General features: G+C 38.7%; 1 protein-coding gene across 1 annotated transcript in view; it reads right to left on the bottom strand.

Moving 5' to 3' along the window:
* Positions 1 to 22,747, bottom strand: part of ANO3 (anoctamin 3) — a 435,784-nt gene that overhangs the window by 328,009 nt on the left and 85,028 nt on the right. The window contains 1 exon segment of the mRNA XM_061140060.1: positions 4,188 to 4,198. Within this exon segment, the coding sequence (XP_060996043.1) occupies positions 4,188 to 4,198 (11 nt within the window).

Here is a 22,747-nt window from a genome sequence, read left to right as displayed (position 1 = left end):
AAAGCTTCCATCATGCAGGGCTGTTTTGTTCTGAGAGAGAGGGGCAAAGAGACAATGAGTCTTGGCTCAAAAGCCACATGTACTCTCATTTCCCAAATGCCACTGCAATTTAATTTATTGATGATCTGGCTCCTAGAAATCTCATTAACAGCTGCCTACTTTATGTATTGTGTTACAGAAATCCAAGGCTGTTTGTAGTTCCCTGAGTTCATCTCACTTTTACATACTGACAATGTTTTCTGATGGAACAGATATGCAATATGAGAGAAGAGAGATGCTGAGGATGATTGAAAGAGTTTTACTCTAATCATTTGGGTAAATGGATTAACAGCTATAGGGAAAGGGAAAAGAACAAGATACAAGGTGGGGGATAGGAGTTAAATTTGATATACGTTATGTTTCAGATGACAAGACACATATGAAATTCTAAATGTTAGTGTGAGGCATTCCACAGACCCTCTCCTTTTTTCCCAGCAAAGCACCCTTAAATGATGATGTATGTATCTATCATCATTCACTTTAACTCTCCAGAAATTTCTGTAAGGATATACAGCAAACTAAGACAAGCAGAAGAAAAGAAATAACAGAGACTTGATAAAATGTGGTATATCTATACAAAGTGGAATATTATTTGGCAATGAAAATGATTGAATTACTGATACATGAAACAAAATGGATAAATCTTAAAATTTTTGTTATGTGAAAAAGCCAGTCACAAAATACTACATTTTATAGAATTCCCTGTAAATGAAATGTCTAGAGTAGAAAAATCTATAGAAGCTGAAAATAGAAGTTTTCTAGAGTTGGGGTCCAGCAGAGGCTGGGAGGGGGATTGGGAACTATGGGTATGAGGTAATTTTAGGGGCAGAAAATCTCCTAAAATGGATTGTTTTGATGGTTGCACATCTCTGTAAATACTAAATCCCATGGAGTATACTGTAAATTGGTGTATTATATGGCTATGAAATAGGGTAAAGTAATGCCCCAGTGTGTGTCTGTTGCTCAGTCATGTCTGACTCTTTGTGATCCCATGGACTGTAGCCCACCAGGTTCCTCTGTCCATGGAATTTTCCAGGCAAGAATACCGGAGTGGGTTGTCATTCCCATCTCCAGGAGATCTTCTCAACCCAGGAATCAAACCCAGGTCTCCTGCATTGCAGGCAGATTCTTTACCATCTGAGTCACTAGGGGAGTTAAAGTAATGCCCCAAGTTAGAATCTATTACCTAGAACTTCTTAATATTAACCTTTGACTAGATTGAACTCTACCAGAAAACCAAAAATGGCACCAAGTTATAATACACTTGATGGTTAGGTATTGGGCTTAACTCCTCTACTGCAACTTCCCGGGAGGTCATTTTCATGCAAATAGATGTTACATATTATATCCATGGTACCAATTAATTTCTTCAATTTAGAAACATCCATGATGACTAAGGGCGTCCCTCATAGCTCAGTTGGCAAAGAATCCCCCTGCAATGCAGGAGACCGGGTTTGATTCCTGGGCTGGGAAGATTCCATAGAGAAGGAAATGTCAACCCACTCCAGTATTCTTGTGTGGAGAATCCCGTGGACAAAGGAGCTTACCAGGCTATAGCCCATGGGTTCACAAGAGTCAGACTAGACTTAGTGACTCATCCTCCACCATGATGACTAATTTAGTGTATCCAGTTGGCAAAGCAATATTCCTCTCTTCTCCTACCTTGCTGTTTTCTAGAACATGGTACAGAAAATAGTCTGCTTTAAATGTTTTTTTCCTTTATTGTTCCAGGCACACAACAGTCAAAGAAATTGGTCTGAAATTGGAAGAAGGGGAGAGGCCAGGAGAAGTCTACACATTCATCCACTCTAGTTTGGATTCATTATTACTGAAGCTAGAATGACCAGCTTTATGGAATCTATTAGGAAATACTAATAATAAAGCTGAGAATCCCCTTATCCCTTTTCTACCCACTCATACGATGATAGTTTGAGCCAAGATTTATGTATTCTCTTGTAGGCACTTTCTTAGAACAATTTTTTTTAAGTAATAGAAAATTCCACTTTTATTGTCTACTTAGACATGGGGTCTACCTTTTTCTTTCTGAACAACCATTTTCTCAAACGTGGGCAATAATAGATACCTTTGAAGTAACCTCCCACTTCTTGATCTTAAAAGTAAGTTAGGAAAAAGGAAGCTTGCGGTTTCCCCTTGAAATTACTCTCCCTTTTGTGGGTACAGTGTTGCCAGTCTGTCTTCCTCAGGGGTCTTCTGAGCCCATCCCCTTTCCTCTTGGGTACTTAGCCTCCTGCTCAGTTATGTTCAGATTTTCATCATAAAGGTTAGGGGGCACTCTCTGCCTTCCATAATTATTTGGTTAATTTTATGATAGCATGAATCCATGCTGCCGTGTGGATAGCCCAAAACATACATGGAGAAGAAAATGGATGGCAAATTGAATCCACGTGTCATTTTTCTATTCTTTGACAAGATCCTCTCTTAGTTTCAGTAGCCACATAGAGACCAATTGGACTTTATCACTGAAAGGAAACAATCTGAGTTTTGACCTATCTGTGGCCAATGACCACTTCTCTATAATTGAGTAAGTCATTTACTTTCCAGGCTCTAATTTTCTCACCTATTAATTGGTTCCTATAACAGTGTTATTGCAAAGCTGTAAAAAGTGGTGGTTAGTTAGGAGCAAAGGCTTAGATACACCTACTGCCTGGGTTTAAAATCCCGATTTCAGCATCATTTACTGTGTGACTTTACGTAAGTTTCTTAACTGCTCTGTGTTTCTATTTCTGATGATGGAAAAGCATCTCAAATATTCACAGACCTAATTTTACCTACAATTAATATATTAGTGATACAGAAAATCGGGTGGATAATGTAAAAGCAAACTCATTGTGTTTCCACTAATTTATATATAATTTGTTGTTTAAAACGCCTTGCTGCTGAAAAATCTGAGTATCTCTTGGCCCAGCTTTCCTGAAAGAAAAAATAATCCAAGTAGAGAATCTTAGTGGGTTCTAGAATCAAGCAAGAGATTCACAGAAGATGGGCTGAAGCTTGTGTCAACAATTCAAGAGCTTCCAAACCATGGAGCAACAATGAGTGAATGAGTGAGCGACAGTCGCTCAGTCGTGTCCAACTCTTTGCAACCGAATGGAATGTAGCCTGCCAGGCTCCTCTGTCCATGGAATTCCCCAGGCAAGAATACTGGAGTAGGTTACCATTTCCTTCTCCAGGGAATCTTCCCAACCCATAGATTGAACACGGTCTCCTGCATTGCAGGCAGATTCTTTACCATCTGAACCACCAGGGAAGCCTACTGTTAAGAAACATTTCTGAGTATAAAGACAGGTCAGCTTAAAAAGTATCAGTAGATACATGCTTGACTTTTATCTTATAATCTATAGATAATACACTTCCATACCATTGAGCAACAACAAATATCACCAAATAAGCTGAAGGAGTCCTGACATTTTAGGAGCTCTGTGTTTATCCTGGAGAAGAAAGCAAACCCACATTGCCTGGTACCGTGGCTAAGCAGTGGTATATTAACAGCAACATCGCCATCTTCTGGGAATTTCAGGCTTCACTCCAAACCTACTGAATCACAATTGGTATTTTAATAAGATCCCAAGGTGAGTCCTGTAACAGAAAGGTTTGGGATACATTACGCTGCACCAGTGATTCCCAGAACTGGGTAGACATTGGAATCACCTGGGAAAACTTAAATGACTAATACCTGGATTTTAGTCCCAGCAATTTTTATTTAATTGGTATGAATTATGGCCTGAGCAGCTGAGATTTTATTAATATTTTCCCCAATGATCTCAGTGTGCAGTCAGAATTCAGAACCACTGAGCTAAATATTAGCACATCCAGGTCTTTATATCATCAAAGTATAATGATTTCTTTCATGTGCTCTGAATACAAATGTATTAAGATATATCAAATGCACATCATTTTTGGTTGAGAAAGTTTTCTTCCCCAGATTATACTGTTACATGCTGCTTTCAGAGCCTCCTGGGCTATTTCTTTCATTGTAAGTTCAATTTGTGGAGATCTGACCGTCTTATTTTCAGAAGGACAGTTAAAGGTTGATTCCCCAATAGGCTGTGATGGAACAGTGCCAATTCAAATTGTGGTATTGACCACTTTATCTGCTATCGTGCTGAGTCACTTCAGTCTTGTCCAACTCTTTGCAACCCTATGGACTGTAGCCTGCCAGGCTCCTCCGTCCATGTGATTCTCCAGGCAAGAATACTCGAGTGGTCTGTCATTTCCTCCTCCAGGGGATCTTCCCGACCCAGAGATTTGAACCCTGTTTCTAAAGTCTCCTGCATTGGCAGGCGGGTTTTTTACCACTAGCGCCAGCTGGTAGCAGGAGGTAATGTATGAAATTTGAGGCCCTTTCAGAACTCACAACATATTATATGTTAGATCCCTGGCAGGAAGGTGACCCTAAATTAGAAACACATGCTTCACTGGAAGGGCACTTATCTACCGGCACCTAAGCAGCTCCATTCTGACTGAGGCTTTGATCGCTCATACCCTTGCATGGCTGCTACTGTCCTCAAGAAGCATTTCATGACAGCACACGGCAACGGGAAGGGACAGCCCAGGGCTGGCCTGTCTTCTACTGCATCGGACACCAACATGCCTGACCTAAAGGAAATGATTAAATAAGAATCTATGTATCCCAAATGGTTGCTATTATTATTAGTGCTGGTGTTGTTCTTACGTTTGTACTTATTTTGTGTTATTTAATTGGAGGTATTTATACAATATGACTCATGTGCTCTAAAAACTTCCTTTGGTAGAAAAATTCTGTATTCAGTAACAGATGACCCTAGAGGAAGAATGAATTTGGGGACTATGTAAAAGATAGCTTTTAATTGTTCTTAAATATTTACTAGTCACTTAAAACAAGTAAAGACAGTACAGTGAATATAATTTTATACATCTTCAAGGTAAAAACGCTGATTTCTCTTAAATTTTATATAATACTGTATGCCTCACTTACTAAAATATTTTCAGATTCTTCCTCAATCACAGTTTAAATTAGATGCTTTGCTGCCAATTATTTAAACAGTGAGATACTTTTCTCCCCCTTTATTTCCTACATTTTCTCCTTCAGAAAGGTTTATGCTCAAGACTCCAGGATCTTGTATGTGGAATATGCATACAATTTTATAAAAATAATGAAGTAACCTTTATTAAGATTCAATCTATGGGTAACCAGAAGATACTAACTTTACCTTAGTTATCAAAAGCCAAAAATACAATGAAGAAAAAAATAGAAAGCATTGTAGTAGCTCCCTCTAGTGGACATTCTGAAGGTAAGGCAGCTCTAACAGAACAGCCATTCTACATTGTCAGGCTTGAATAGGGCCCTTACAGATCAACTAGCCAGTCAAAAAAGTGGGGAAAAGGAAGATCAGTATTCAAAATGTGCATTTCTGAGGACAATAAATCCAGGGAAAATCTAATTTATATTATTCCACTTTTGCACCGAATGATGGGGGCAGAGTTAAAGCTATCTCATTATCCATAAATGCAAAATACTTCACAGACTTGCTTTAAAAGGAATAAGCAAAATTTATTTCTCCCTCAGTCTTTCTCTACATCAAAACTCAGCACTCAAAAAATGAATATCATGGCATCCGGTCCCATCACTTCATGGCAAATAGATGGGGAAACAATGGAAACAGAGACAGACTTTCTTTTCTCGGGCTCCAAAATCACTGCAGATGGTGAATGCAGCCATGAAATTAAGACACTTGCTCCTTGGAAATAGACAGCATATTAAAAAGCAGAGACATTACTTTGTTGACAAAGGTCCATCTAGTCAAAGCTATGGCTTTTCCCAGTAGTTATGTATGGATGTGAGAATCGGACTATAAAGAAAGCTAAGTGCTGAAGAATTGATGCTTTTGAACTGTGGTGTTGGAGAAAAATCTTATGAATCTCTTGGACAGCAAGGAGATCAAACCAGTCAATCCTACAGGAAATCAATCCTGAATATTCACTGGAAGGACTGATGCTGAAGTTCCAATACTTTGGCCACCTGATGCAAAGAACTGATTCATTGGAAAAGACCCTGATGCTGGGAAAGACTGAAAGCAGGAAGAGAAGGGGACAACACAGGATGAGACGGTTGGATGGCATCACCAACTCAATGGACATGAGTTTGAGCAAGCTCCGGGAGTTGGTGATGGAAGCGAAGCCTGGCATGCTACAGTTCATGGGGTCGCAAAGAATTGGACACGACTGAACCGAATTGAACTGAAAGGTGTGAAGAACCAATAATCAAGTTTGAATACTCTTTCTTTCATTTTACTTCACATTCTACATGCATGCTAAGTTGCTTTAATCATGTCTGACTCTCTGCAACCCCATGAACTGTAACCCGCCATACTCCTCTGTCCATGGGATTATCCTGGCAAGAATACTGGAGTAGGTTGTCATTCCCTTCTCTGGAGGATATTCCAGACCCAGGAATTGAATCCACATCTCCTGCATTGCAGGCAGATTCTTTACCATCTGAGCCATTCATATATGATAGGAAATTAAAAGAGGATCTCTCATAGTTGATACAAATTTGCATGACAATAAGTTGTGAAACAAAAAAATTTTTTAAGATATTAATAATTTAAAGTGTTGGATCAACTATTTAGGAGGAAGGAATGAATTATCCTTCAATTCTGTTTCCTGTAGAAAATGTTATTAAAATGCACTAAAATATTCAAATAGCATGTAGCCAAAACGTAGAAAAGTAATTATGGAGTTGTGACAGGTAATTACTGAAAACATACTTTATGTTATTTTCTGAGTTTTGTGATGTTTTGGTGCATGTGACCTTTCAGAATTTTATAATTATTTTATCTTCTCATGTACTTTCTAGTTCTATGTTTGTAGTTTTCTATTTTTTCACAAGTCTTTGGTATTCTTAAAATCTGAATTTTCCCTTAATGCTTGGCTGAAATGACACATGATAATTATTGTTTCCACCTGAATAGATCAGATATGTATTCTTCTATTTTCACTTTTATTTAGTTCTCTTAATCAATTTCTCTTTTAAAACACAGTGACCTACATAGTGTTAGGAATAATAAATTAGTTTAATTTTTAAAATCTTGTCTTTTCAGAAAGGAAAAAACATACATGATAACACATTAAAGGTAAAGAAGAAATAGAACTAAAGGAAGATACTATTGGGAAAAGTTGAATTCAAAAGTGAAATTAATTTACAGAATGCAGGCTATGGGGTAATCTTATTAGAAGTTAGCAACAAATTTGTCCCTGAGTTTCCTAACAACCAACAAAAAGAGATAAACATAGACACAGTAATCAGATAATCTACTAAAGGAAAAAAGGATAAAACCCCCAAACCTTCCCAACATTATAAAATGGTCCTATTATACAAATCCAAGAATACAGTACACATATCTCACAAAAGCACACAAATACACATGCATGCACACACATACAGAATCTGAGTCTAAGTTTGGGTTCCTCCAGAAGAAGACCCTTGGACAAAATTTTAAATGCAAGTTGCTTGCTTGGAGAGGTACAGAAAACACTAATTGGGAAGTGGGAAAGTGAACCAGAGAAGACAGATAATAAAGAGTATATTAACCAGAAAGTCATGACTGTGGGTAATGAGTTTCAGGCACCTGGGGAATCTGAGACACAGGTGCAAAACTCATTATCTCAGAATTAGCACACCTGAGGTCCAAACCAACCATATCATTTTTTATGACAGCTATTGAGACCATCCACAGTGATTCTGGAGTCTAAGAAAATAAAATCTGTCACTGTTTCCACTTTTTCCCTTCTATTTGTCAGAAGGATTAGCAGTGTCTTAATGTTGGTCATCCTTGAGTCAATGACCAAGGCCAGAAGAATGTGGTACTCTCATTAGTCAGATCTAAACCACATGCTTACTAACGAAAGAATTAAATGGTGTCAGCATCACTGGATGTCCATGAGAATTCATGGATGTACAGAAAAAGAATCTGGGAGTCATTACTACAACACGTGATCGGAAGTCATTACTAAAATGACTTCCAGTGGAAGCTGGGAATGGATGCTGGACTGCAATAATGACAGATTCCACCAGCAATGTCTTAGAAGGAAAACCATAGGTAGACGTTCACAGTATATCTATTAGTTTATACTTGGAAACTCAATGAGGCTTGTTTACATATTAAAGTGAAAGTGTTAGTCACTCAGTGAAGTCCAACTCTTTGCGACTCCATGGACTGTAGCCTGCCAGGCTTCTTTGTCCATGGAATTCTCCAAGCAAGAATACTGGAGTGGGTTGCCATTCTCTTCTCCAGGGGATCTTCATGACTCAGGGATGGAACCCAGGTCTCCTGCACTGCAGGCAGATTCTTTACCATCTGAGCCACCAGGGAATCAATCTTTTATTCATAGAAATGCATTATCTGAATATGTTTTGATCACATGCACACTACCAGGCTTTAAGAAAATTCTTAAAAACTCAGTCTACTATATTAAGTGATGATCTAGTAGAATTTTCAAGGCAGGATTGGGAAAAGGAAAAATCAGAAAAGTTTTACAGAGAAGATAATATTTAAGTCAAGAAGAAGGAATTCTGTGTTTGGACAAGCCTCTGAAGAAGGATAAGGAAGAAGGGAAGAAAGACCTTTCAAGTAGAAGAATAGCATGTGGAAAAGCATAGAAATATGAATGGATACAGCTTGTCTGCATGCTATGTCACTTCAGTCATTTCTGACTCTGCAACCCTATGGACTGTGGCCTGCCAGGCTCCTCTGTCCATGGGATTTTTCCAGTCAAGAATACTAGAGTGGGTTGCCAGTTCCTCCTCCAGGGGATCTTCCTGACCCAGTGATTAAAGCCAAGTCTCTTACGTCTCCTGCACTGGCAGGCAAGTTCTTTACCACTAGCCCCACCTGAGCTTGTCCAGATACATGTACTTTGATTTGGCTAGAATCTTAGGATGCAAAATGAATGAGTAAGTAGCAAAAGATTTTTACAAGTTGTTTTGGCCCAAATTATGAAAGCCTTATTTATGTTGTTCTAAGGATTTTATATTATAATGTATTGGCAACAAGGATCCGATGAAAGGTTTTTAACAGAGTAGGGAGATGATGAGACAAGAATTCAGATATCCTAAGAATCAAACGAATTCCTTAATATAAAAGTCTAGATACAGTATGAACGATTCAAACTCCACCTTGAAAATCACCTCCTCCAGTCACCTCCTCCTCCATTTATACGATGGGAAACAGTCTTTTACTAAAGACAGCATCACTGACTCAATGGACATGAATTTGAGCAAACTCCAGGAGATAGTGAAGGACAGAGAAGCTTGGAGTGCTGCAGTCCATCAGGTCTCAAAGAGTTGGACATGACTTAGTGACTGAACAACAACAAACACACGTATATTTTCAAGGCAATTTTTAATAACTGCTTATCTTCACTGAAAATCTATTCACGTCAGCACATCCAAAATAATACTATGAGAGAAATTCTCATACAAATAAAATTATTATTTGGTAAAACTGAGAGACACCTGGGCTTCCCAGATGGCACTAGTGGCAAAGGAACTGCCTCCCAATGCAGGAGACATAAGTATCTCTGGGTCGCGAAGATCCCCTGGAGGAGGAAATGGCAATCCACTCCAGTATTCTTGCCGGAAAATCTCATGGACAGAGAAGCCTGGCAGGCTACAGTTCATGGGGTCACAAAGAGTGGAACATGACTGAAGCGACATAGCATGCCCAAGAGACATCTATTTTTGGTGCAGATTTATTTCTGACAAATTGTTCCAGTCCCATCTCTCATGCGGCTGTGCGGCACAGGAGCAACTTTGGGGAGATACCCCACATCCAAGGCCAAAGGAGAAGCCCCAGCAAGATGGTAGGAGGAGTGAAATCGCGTTTACAATCAAACCCTATACCTGCCAGAGGCGCTCAGAGGGTTCAAACAAGGCTTGTGAGCACCAGGACCCAGAGACCCCACAGAGGCTGAGACAGAACCATGTCTGAGTGTCTCCTGTGGAGGTAGAGCTTAGCAGTGGCCTGCCGCAGGGGCAGGGGCTCTTGATGCAGCGGACTTGAGAACCACATAAGCCCTCATGGAGGAGGTCGCCATTAATATAAGCTCCCAGAACTTACACAGGACTGGGGAAACAGACTCTTGGAGGGCACAAAAAGAATCTTGTGTGCACCAGGAGAAAGGAGCAGAGACACCACAAGAGCCTGACCCAGACTTGCCCATGAGTGTCCAGGAGTCTCCTGCGGAGACGTGGGTCGTCGGCAATGGCCTGTTGCAGGGTTGGGGGCAGTGAGTGTAGCAGTGTGTGCATGGGACCTTCTGAAGGAGGTCATCATTATCTTCATTACCTCCACCAGAGTTTGGTCCCATGTAAGGGAACACAGCTCCACCCTTTAACAGAAAATTGGACTAAAGATTTACTGATGGCCCTCTCATCAGAATGACACCCAGTTTCCCACTCAGTCAGTCTATCCCATGAGGAAGCTTCCATAAGCCTCTTATCTTTCTCCATCAGAGGGCAGACAGACTGAAAACCACAATCACAGAAACCTAACCAATCTGATCACATGGACCACAGCCTGTCTAACTCAATGAAACTATAAGCCATGCCACATAGGGCCACCCAAGATGGACAGGTCATGGTGGAGAGTTCTGACAAAACATGGTCCACTGGAGAAGGGAATGGCAAACCACTTCAGTATTCTTGCCTTGAGAACTCCATGAACAGTATGAAAAGGCAAAAAGATAGGACACTGAAAGATGAACTCCCCAGGATGGTAGGTGCCCAACATGTTACTGGAGATCAGTGGAGAAATAACTCCAGAAAGAATGAAGAGATGGAGCCAAAGCAAAAAAAAACAAAAACAAAAACCAAGTTGTGGATGTGACTGGTGATAGAAGTGAAGTCTGATGCTGTAAACAGCAATATTGCTCAGGAACCTGGAATGTTACGTCCATGAAATAAGGCAAATTGGAAATGGTCAAACAGGAGATGGCAAGGATGAACACTGACATTTTAGGAATCAGTGAAATAAAATGGACTAGAATGGATGAAATTAACTCATGACCATTATATCTACTACTGTGGGAAAGAATCCCTTAGAAGAAAGGGAGTAGCCATCAGAGACAACAAGAGTCCAAAATGCAGCACTTGGATGCAATCTCAAAAACGACAGAATGATCTTGCTTCGTTTCCAAGGCAAACCATTCAATATCATAGTAATCCAAGTGTATGCCCCAACCAGTAATGCTAAAGAAGCTGAAGTTGAACAGTTCACTGAAGACCTACAAAACCTTCTAGAACTCAAAAAAGATGTCCTTTTCATTATAGGGGGCTGGAATGCCAAAGTAGGAAGTCAAGAAGTACCTGGAATAACAGGCAAATTTGGCCTTGGAGTACAGAACTAAGCAGGGCAAAGGCTAATTGACTTTTGCGAAGAGAACACAGTGGTCATAGCAAACCCCCTCTTCCAACAACACAAGAGAAGACTCTACACGTGGACATCACCAGATGGTCAACACCGAAATCAGATTGATTATATTCTTTGCAGCCAAAGATGGAGAAGCTCTATACAGTCAGCAAAAGCAAGACCGGGAGCTGACTGTGGCTCAGCTCAACTCCTTATTGCTAAATTCATATAAATTGAAGAAAGTAGGGAAAAACCACCAGACCACTCAGGTATGACCTAAATCAAATCCCTTACAATTATATAGTCGAAGTGAGATATAGATTCAAGGGATCAGATCTGCTAGACAGAGTGCCTGAAGAACTATGGATGGAGGTTCGTGACATTGTACAGGAGGCAGGGATCAAGACCATCCCCATGAAAAAGAAATGCAAAAGGCAAAATGGTTGTCTGAGGAGGCCTTACAAATAGCTGTGAAGAGAAGAGACACAAAAGGCAAAGGAGAAAAGGAAAGATATACCCATTTGAATGCAGAGTTCCAAAGAATAGCAAGGAGAGATAAGAAAGCCTTCCTCAGTGATCAGTGTAAAGAAATAGAGGAAAACAATAGAATGGGAAAGACTAGAGGTCTCTTCAAGAAAATTAGAGATACCAAGGGAAAATCTCATGCAAACATGAGCACAATAAAGGACAGAAATGGTATAGACCTAACAGAAGCAGAAGATATTAAGAAGAGGTGGCAAGAATACACAGAAGAACTATACAAAAAGATCTTCATGACCTAGATAATCACTATGGTATGATCATTCACCTAGAGCCAGAAATCCTGGAAGGGAAGTCAAGTGGGACTTAGGAAGCATCACTACGAACAAACCTTGTGGAGGTGATGGAATTCCAGTTGAGCTATTTCAAATCCTGAAAGATGATGCTGTGAAAGTACTGCACTCAATATTGCCAGCAAATTTGGAAAACTGAGCAGTGGCCACAGGACTGGAAAAGGTCAGTTTTCATTCCAATCCCAAAGGAAGGCGATGCTAAAGAATGCTCAAGTTACCACACAATTGCACATGCTAGTAAAGTAATGCTCAAAATTCTCCAAGCCAGGCTTCAACAGTACGTGAACCATGAACTTCCAGATGCTCAAGCTGGATGTAAAAAAGGCAGAGGAACCAGAGATCAAATTGCCAACATACATTGGATCATCAAAAAAGCAAGAGAGTTCCAGAAAAAAACATCTATTTCTGCTTTATTGACTATGCCAAAGGCTTTGACTGTGTAGATCACAATAAACTGTGGAAAATTCTGAAAGAGATGGGAATACCAGACCACCTGACCTGCCTCCTGAGAAACCTGTATGCAGGTCAGGAAGCAAGAGTTAGAACTGGACATGGAACAACAGACTGGTTCCAAATCAGGAAAGGAGTATGTCAAGGCTATATATTGTCACCCTGCTTATTTAACTCATATGCAGAGTACATCATGAGAAATGCTGGCCTGGATGAAGCACAAGCTGGAATCAAGATTGCCAGGAGAAATATCAATAACCTCAGATGTGCAGAAGACACCACCCTTATGGCAGAAAGCAAAGAAGAACTAAAGAGGCTCTTGATGAAAGTGAAAGAGGAGAGTGAAAAAGTTGGCTTCAAACTCAACACTCAGAAAACTAAGATCATGGCACCTGGTCCCATCACTTCATGGCAAATAGATGGGGAAATAGTGGAAACACTGGCAGTCTTTATTTTCTTGGGCTCCAAAATCACCCCAGATGGTGACTGCAGCCATGAAATTAAAAGACATTTGCTCCCTGGAAGAAAAGCTACGACCAATCTAGAGAGCATATTAAAAAGCAGAGACATTACTTTGCCAACAAAGGTCTGTCTAGTCAAAGCTATGGTTTTTCCAGTAGTCATGTATGGATGTGAGAGTTGGGCTATAAAGAAAGCTTAAGCACCAAAGAATTATTGATGCTTTTGAGAGTCCCTTGGACTGCAAGGAGATCCAACCAGGCCATCCTAGAGGAGATCAGTCCTGAATATTCACTGGAAGGACTGATGCTGAAGCTGAAACTCCAATACTTTGGCCACCTGATGCAAAGAACTGACTCCTTGGAAAAAGACCCTGATGCTGGGAAAGATTGAAGGGGGGAGAAGAGGACGACAGAGGATGAGATTGTTGGATGGCATCACCGACTCAATGGACGTGAGTCTGATTAAACTCCAGGAATTGGTGATGGACAGGGAGGCCTGGCGTTCTGCAGTCCATGGGGTTGTAAAGAGTCGGACACGACCGAGCAACTGAACTGAACTGAACATCTATCATGAATGAAGGCAGAACCAAAGCCCTGCAGGCGCAATTTGAGCAGCTGCCACTAGAGGGCGAGCTTACATCGTGATGTGATCAGTTAGCAGCTAGCTAAATTAATTCAGAGCATGAAAGAACAGCAAAGGTGACCTCAGCAGAGGTTAGGAACAGTCCATTACTGTAAAAGGAGAGGTCAGTCCAAGTGACGCGGACAAAATATCACGTGAGTCACTGTGAAGCCAAGCTGACCAATTATACCCATCAAAGCCCAAAGGTAATGATACCAGAGAAGCGAACAGTATCACTTTGATGCGGAGATGACCTGCAAAGGGAGGAAGGAGGTTGCTGTCAGGTTAACCAATTCTACCTTATCAGGAGTGAGGTGGGGGCATTTTTCAAACACATTAAAACAGGCTACTGAAAATGTGTTGTAACCAGGTGTAATTCCATAGAAACAGATCAGAGTGAGAAGTGCTTGTTTAAACCTAAAAACAATGGCTAAATAGAATCCCTGAGAGGATATCCTTTCTATAGGAATTTATTCTTTGAGAAACTGACCCCTACTTGAATATAAGCACAAGGATCCTAGACTAGCCTGTATGTAGACAACCTCATCTCAGATTAAAGTCTTGGTGTTGTTTTGAAAGAATGAAAAGTTATAAAACAAAATTCACCTGTAAAAATGAAGTCAGAATTCTTTGAAGGGGGACTACCTGCCTCAAAGGAAATCAGTCCTGAATATTCACTGGAAGGACTGATGCTGAAGCTGAAACTCCAATACTGTGGCCACCTGATGCGAAGAACTGACTCCTAGGAAAAGACCCTGATGCTGGGAAAGATTGAAGGCAGGAGGAGAAGGGGATGGCAGAGAATGAGATGGTTGCATGGTATCACCAACTCTATGGACATGAGTTTGAGCAAACTCCAGGAGTTGGTGATGGACTGGGAAGCCTAGCGTGCTACAGTCCATGGGGTCTCAAAGAGTCGGACACGACTGAGCGACTAAACTGACCTGCCTCAGGCTACCTTCCTCAGACAAGAGGATAGTTGCTAAAACTTTGATGACTAGATTCCATCCTCCCTTTTGATGACAGATCCTCCCTACCAGAATTTCTGAGGTGGGATCTAGGCATCTGCATTGCTGGCAAGAGCCTTAGGCAATTCTTTTTATTTGCAATATTTGGAGACAGAGAAATGTGGCACAACCAAGATCCCTCCATGTTAGCTCTATTGGGCACTTTTGATGGGTCAAGCTCTTAAGTGCAGCTAAGGGTCATCTGTTTGCCTACATATAAATACACATTTTTATAAAGCAGGCAAAGTCTCCCCTGTGTGGGACACCAGTATTTAATCTCATACTGTGCTAAGCACTGGGTGTACATTATTGTATTTTAATGTTTCCTGAGCCAGTGAAAATATATATTGTCATTCCCTTTTATAAATCAGAGAGAACACAGCTTCAGAGAAATTAACTGATTCATCCAAGGTCCTGCAACTAGAAAGCAACCGAACCAGAATTAAAAGCAAGATCTACTTAAATCTAAAATTCTTTAGCTAAGAAGCAGAGGAAGAGGAAAATATTTAAAGGTTTATTAGACATTAATTTCCTCTTTGTTTCCTAATCCTATGATTCTGAACTGGATATTGGAAAGCTCCCCCCATTTAAAATTGAAATCTGTTATTCCACAATTCATCTAATCTCCTGAGATGTCCAGAATTATACAGTGGAAAAGCTAATCTCTGTCCTACAGTATAACTTAGAGAAAAACATTAGCTCCTGACTCTGTTTCAAAAGAAGAGGTAAAAAAGACTTCTAATACTATCTCCTTGAAGGAAATCCATTTAAAATCCATTTTAATGGATTTCTTTGGTTTAGAGATGTGTTTGTAGCATTTTATAAACTATGAGTATTAACATTTAAAGTTAAAAGAAGGTCAGGCATTTCATCTCTGCCAAAAATAAAGTGAATAAAAATCCTAGAAAAATTACTGCAGATTTTTAGATGTCTCTAAATAAGCATATTTCACTTGTCAGAGTGTAGTCATGAAATACTATAGCATAAAAATGAAATGTGACTTATTTTCTTTTCCTTTTAGTATATTTGGCCATTCCCATTAAATAAAACATTTTTTTTTTTTTGGTAAACTCTACTTCATTTCAATAGCATGCATTTAAATATGTCAAGCAAGAGATAAAATCCAGATTTTCATATATATTTTTATTATTTCTTTCATATATATATGTGTATATATACACACACACATATATATATAAAATTGGTTACCTTTACAAATTGTGAAGAAAACAAACATAAAAAATTAACCCTTAAAAAATCAAAAGCTAAAAAAATACTTCTGAAATCCATGATGATATTTATAGGAGTAAAACTAAATTATAGCATTTTCAGTTAGCCTATTTTGATTTTTAATTATATATTATGTATACATTATATATACATATTTGACATTTTCTTTCCTTAGCTTTGTAATTATTTTAGATATATAAAAAGCTATAATAATGTATACTATTTGATGACCTTGGAGATAAGCATCCATTTGTGAAATCATCACCACAATTTGTCCTACTATATTTATAAAGGATAAGTTAATTTATATTTGTATGAAGTAAGAATTATTTTCCCTCCTCCTTCTGCCCCCCGACTTCTAACAATCACTCATGGTTTTCTGTCTTTCTGTCTTTTCTGTTTCATATCTATCCATATAGGTAGATCAGTAGGTGAAGAAGGTCAGACAACTAGGAGAGTAGATAGATAAAATGTCTTCTTTTAAAATGAGAAATAGTACATCACTGGAGTGCCTTTATATACTATATCTGAATTTACACATTTTCAAACAGCAAAATGGTTCCCTGACTTAAACTGAAAGGATGTATGACAAAGTCACAAGCAGATGGCATTATGTATCATTTGTTTATAGCCATTATAGGTTTATGAATAAATGGATTTACATTGAGGATATAGAATGTTAATAAAATAAACTATGGCAAGATGATGGATTTACTCTCTCAGTGTCACCTCAAAGTTATGCTGTTGACAATAACAAATGACTCAAAAACCCTAGTGACTTCCAACAACAAAGGTTTAATCTCATTATGCGACCAAGAGCAGTGAGTGACTATTTGGTTCCATGACTCCATCACTCCCCAATGTGAAACCACAATGATGGGACAGTTACTACCTGGGACACCACATGTATCATAGCACAAGGAAGAAAAATCATGGAAAACGAATGTTTGTGTAAAAACGTGATCGTCTTCTGCTCACATTTCATTGCCCTATATAAATCCTTCAATCAAGCCTGACATCAGTGGGTCTAGGGTGTGTAAGGAGGGTGAGCAAATATTTTTACAGTATGTAAATTACAATAGGTATTTTAAATAGTAACTGCCATATCTAACCTTGTATTATTTTATATCATCATATGAATGCATCACAATTTATTTGTGGACATTTATGTTCTAATTTTTCAAAATACAAACAATGCCTGACTGAACATATTTCAATATAAACCAACATACACACACTTCTTTTGGACTATGCTTAATAAATATGAATTAAAACTCTAGAATTCTCTTTTATGCTTGCATTTTTCCTCAATTTTTCCTTCTTTTACAAAATAATACAAGTCATTCTTGCCTGATTAAACAGCCTATCCATTCACCAAAATACTGATGGAAGCTGGCTTAAAATATCTATTACTGTGACAGCAAGCTGAAATTTGTAGTTCTCTTTGCTTTTTTATCACTTATTTTAAAAAAGAAAAGGTAGTTCAGGAAGGATGATTTGCTGACACTATTTTAATTAGATTTTTTTTTCACCTTGCAGACCCATGTTACATAAATAATTACTTCTTTGTAAGCTTTCTGGCTACTTGGATATCATTAACTGAGTTTGGGTCAACTCTGGGGTAGCTTCTTTTACTCCATGTATATTTCAAACTCTAACACATATCTGACATTCAGCCATCTGAAGAAATAACGCCATTCTTTTTCTATGTCACTGAACAAACATAATCAAATAGTGGGTGATCTTTTTAAAATTAATGGGCAGTTATACCTCACTTTAAATATCATTTAAACACATAGCCTTGCTTGTAATTTTGATAGATATTATGGTATTTTATGATGTATAAATTTACTAATTATAATATTTCTAAGAAATTGAAAGATGACTGCATCCATAATTTTGTAAATGTATTCATCCAACAAACATTCTGAAAATTGAGGACCTCCTCTGTGACAGACACCATGATCAGGTGCTGGAGTCATGAAGAAACAACACGATCTTGTTACCACTCTCTCCCAGTTAGTACACAGCAACACTGCGACCTAAAACCAGATCCATCTCTAGACAAAGCCCACAATTTTAATGAGCATGTATTATGGCCTAGAGAAATATGTGCAGACTACAGTATCAATAACTGCTTTACTAAATGGAAAACAGTCTTGCTTATTCTTCTTGGTTGACAAACTAAACACATAAAATGAATGAAAATGAGATTACTTTCACTAACCACTAACATGAATAGAGGAGGACAAAGAAACAAGAAAGTTTTTGTTTTTTCCTTTATTCTTAATATATTCAGCAAATGCTCATAGAAACTCCTTATGCAGCAGGCATTTACCGTGTGCTATAAATTCAGTTGTGACCAAAAAAACCAGGAAAATATAATTAAACAACAGAAAAAGAGACATTAAAAGGAGAAAACTGTAGGAAAGACACAGGCAATGAACAAATAAAATGGAAACAAAAGAAAAATAATTCAGGGAAAATTATTCAACTAAAAGGTAAAACCATTTCAACTTCCTCAAGTGGTATTCTTGATAGAAACTAGAAAAAATATATAAAACAAAAATATTGAGAGAAAAAAAAAACAACTTCTGGGGAAAGGAAAATTTTTGAGGAGGGGGAGATAGAACAAAAACCTAAAATATGTAGTTTGAAAGGGCAATAATACAAACTTACATGAAATGAAAATCATTATATATATATATCAATTAAATGGCTGCATTTTAAGGCTGATGAAAGGCTCCTGTGAGTGACCAAAAAAAAAAACAAACCTGATAGTGTTGGGAGGCAGAGAGATTGAGTAATATCCTCTGAGCTGAGAAGGGACTTTAAGGTTTGAAAAGTGGAGTGCACTTACGAAGTTTATTTGGGTCACTTATAGGGAATCGGGTAACAATGATTCAGAGGCATTCACAGCTGCTCTCTGCAGAGCCAAAAGGGGGATCAGCTCAGTTCAGTTCAGTCGCTCGGTCGTGTCCGACTCTTTGCGACCCCATGAATCACAGCATGCCAGGCCTCCCTGTCCACCGGGATTTAAATGAGCAAAAGATAAAAATAGAATCTGACCACTAGGGAAAAGTAAATCCATACTGCTGGGAACCTGGGGTTTTTCTCCTCCCAGGGGGCTCATGACTATTAACCATCTGCATCAGCAAAAGTCACTCTTCCAGTTTTCATATCAGATGAAGGCAAAAGGAAGAGTTGACGAGAACTCATCTGGCTTGGGCACAGTCCTGGGAGCAGGCTAAAATTCAATCACATAGAAAGGGGAGAAGATAGGACTGCTGGCCTGAGATAGAGCTGACAAGATGGAGTCAGTGCAGTTCAGCCAAATAGATAACAAGACTTACAAACTTTGAAACAAACTGACCTTAGGCCTTTTCATAAAATATGAGTATAAAAGTACAAAGAAATTTTGTCACTAAAATTTTTATACTCAGATAGTATGTCATCATGGAGAAGGGAATGGCAGCCCACTCCAGTATTCTTGCCTAGAGAATCCCAGAGACAGAGGAGCCTGGTGGGTTGCTATCTATAGGGTCACACAGAGTCAGACGTGGCTGAAGCGACTTAGCAGCAGCAGCAGCATGTCATCGAGAATCAAAGAAAGATAAATAGTCCCAAGACATATATTTTACTAAAGGCTACTATGGGGGATGGAGAAGGCAATAGCAAACCACTTCAGTATTCTTGCCTTGAGAATGCCATGAACAGTATGAAAAGACAAAAAGATAGGACACTGAAAGATGAACTTCCCAAGTCCATAGGTGCCCAATATGCTACTGGAGAAGAGTGGAGAAATAACACCAGAAAGAATGAAGAGACGTCTGGAGCCAAAGCAAAATCAACACCCAGCTGTGGATGTGACTGGTGACAGGAGTAAAGTCTGATGCTGTGGGGAGTAAAGTCTGATGCTGTAAACAGCAATATTTCATAAGAACCTGAAATGTCAGGTCCATGAATCAAGGTAAACTGTAAGTGGTCAAACATGAGATGGAAAGAGTGAACATTGACACTTTAGGAATCAGTGAACTAAGATGGACTGGAATGGGACTGGAAGATCAAATTGCCAATATCCGTTGGATCATCGAAAAAGCAAGAGAGTTCCAGGAAAACATATACTTCTGCTTTATTGACTATGCCAAAGCCTTTGACTGTGTGGATCAAAATAAATTGTGGAAAATTCTTCAAGAGATGGGAATACCTGACCTGCCTCCTGAGAAATCTGTATGCAGGCCAGGAAGCAACAGTTCGAACTGGACATGGAACAACAGACTGGTTCCAAATCAGGAAAGGAGTATGTCAAGGCTATATATTGTCACCTTACTTATTTAACTTATATGCAGAGTACATCATGCGAAATGCTGGGCTGGATGAATCACAAACTGGAATCAAGATTGCCGGGAGAAATATCAATAACCTTAGATATGCAGATGACACCACTCATGGTAGAAAACGAAGAAGAATTAAAGAGCTTTTTGATGAAAATGAAAGAAGAGAGTGAAAAAGTTGGCTTAAAACTCAACATTCAGAAAACTTAAGATCATGGCATCTGGTCCCATCACTTCACGGCAAATAGATGAGGAAACAATGGAAACAGTCAGAGACTTTATTTTCTTGAGCTCCAAAATCACTGCAGATAGTGACTGCAGCCACAAAATTAAAAGAAACTTGCTCCTTGGAAGAAAAGCTACGACCAACCTAGACAGCATATTAAAAAGCAGAGACATTACTTTGCCAACAAAGGTCCATATAGTCGAAGCTACGGTTTTTCCAGTAGTTATGTATGGATGTCAGAATTGGACTATAAAGAAAGCTGAGTGCTGAAGAATTTATGTTTTTGAACTGTGGTGTTGGAAAAGACTCTTCTGAGTCCCTTGGGCTGCAAGGAGATCCAACCAGGCCATCCTAAAGGAAATCAGTCCTGAATATTCATTGGAAGGACTGATGCTGAAGCTGAAACTCCAATACTTTGGCCACCTGATGTGAAGAATTGACTCATTGGAAAAGACCCTGATGCTGGGAAAGGTTGAAGGCGGAAGGAGAAGGGGAGGACAGAGGATGAGATGGCTGGATGGCATCACCAACTCGATGGACCTGAGTTTGAGTAAGCTCCAGGAGTTGGTGATGGACAGGGAAGCCTCGCATGCTGCATTCCATGGGGTTGCAAAGAGTCAGACACAACTGAATGACTGAACTGAATTGAACTGACTATGGGGGAAGCCTGACTGATACTTTTATAGGACAGTATCAGTTTCATCTTAGGTATATTTTCTGAAAACATTTTATCAAATATAAATTCTTCTTCATGTAAAACAGATCCTTACTTAGAAATTCATGTGCCTACTTTCAGATATACTAGTCTGTGGAGGTCACTGTAATCCTTTTATATTGTGGGTTATCTATTTTTAGAATTTGTTCAAGAAAATCAGAGCCAAAATGGGAAAATACATTAAAGCTTCTCCTGGTGGAACATGAGCCACAGATACTCTGTCAAAATCACATAAATGAGATTCTTTTTGTGATACTATAGCTGGAAAAGCATGGCGTTTTGGAAAAAGAAGGGAGTTTGATATTATAAAAACTGGATTTGGTTCCCACCAATACCTTTAATAATTATCAGCCACTATGTTTACTAATTAACCTCTCATGACTATGTTTTATCATCTGTAATACAAAGAATCTTAAAAATGGTACTATCACTAGTTATTATGAAACTCATCATTATAAATTAGTAGATCGCACATAATGTATGACTTTTCTTTCCATAATGAATAATTTTACACCCTTCTCAACTTAGCCCAGCAGCATATCAAAAACATCAAGAAACCAAACACACAGAAAACCATATGCCATTATGAAGTTTATCATCCTTTGCTTCTCCTATACCACGTTTTAATTAGCCTTAGTTTAATAGAAATAACACGGAATTTGTCAGCAGAAATGCCTGAGGTAACACTGAAATTTTATAATACAACAGTATGAAGCAAAGTCAATTACTTGATATTTCTAATGGTTAGTATCTTCACCCATAAAATGCACTTAATAATCCCTACTTTTCAGTTTTATGAGGCTTAAATGAGGTAAAATTATAAATATTCAGAATAGAGTAAATGCTTAGTATTTATATTCACTTGACCTTTTTTGTATTTTCAGAGCTTTCAAAGAATATTCACATTAAAATATTTCCCAGAAATTGTCAGAGTTATAAATTACTAGATAAATAATCTTTACTTAAATAATTTTAGAAGGAAAACAACATAAAATTGTACAGCAAAGTCTCTAAATAGTATTTTAAAGTGGTCTTTTAAAGCAATCTCCTCTTCATTTAGATGATATTTTGAAGGGGAGCCTTGCGGGTTGCAAAGGGGAGTCCATGGGGTTGCAAGAGTCAGACATGATTTAGCAACTAAACAGAAACAACAAGAAGCTAATATTACATAAATACATCAAGGCTGACATCTTTGGCTGAATACTCCAGTGGATACAATTTTGTAGGTGAAAGGGGGCTTTGGCATCCTCATGGGCATCCTCTGTGCTTAAGAAGAAGCTACTACAAAGAGGTCTCTGGGGGAGAAAATACGTGGTGATTATCTGAGTTACACACTTAGCAACATCCCTGAGGGACTGAGCACATTACTTCATACAATGTTCACAACAATTACATAAGTAGGTAATAGTACTTCCAGGTTGC

This window comes from Dama dama, chromosome 1 (genome assembly GCF_033118175.1).
Source record: "Dama dama isolate Ldn47 chromosome 1, ASM3311817v1, whole genome shotgun sequence".
Lineage (NCBI taxonomy): Eukaryota > Metazoa > Chordata > Mammalia > Artiodactyla > Cervidae > Dama > Dama dama.
Note: the sequence above shows the minus strand (reverse complement) of the source record. Positions and strands in the feature narration are given on the sequence as shown.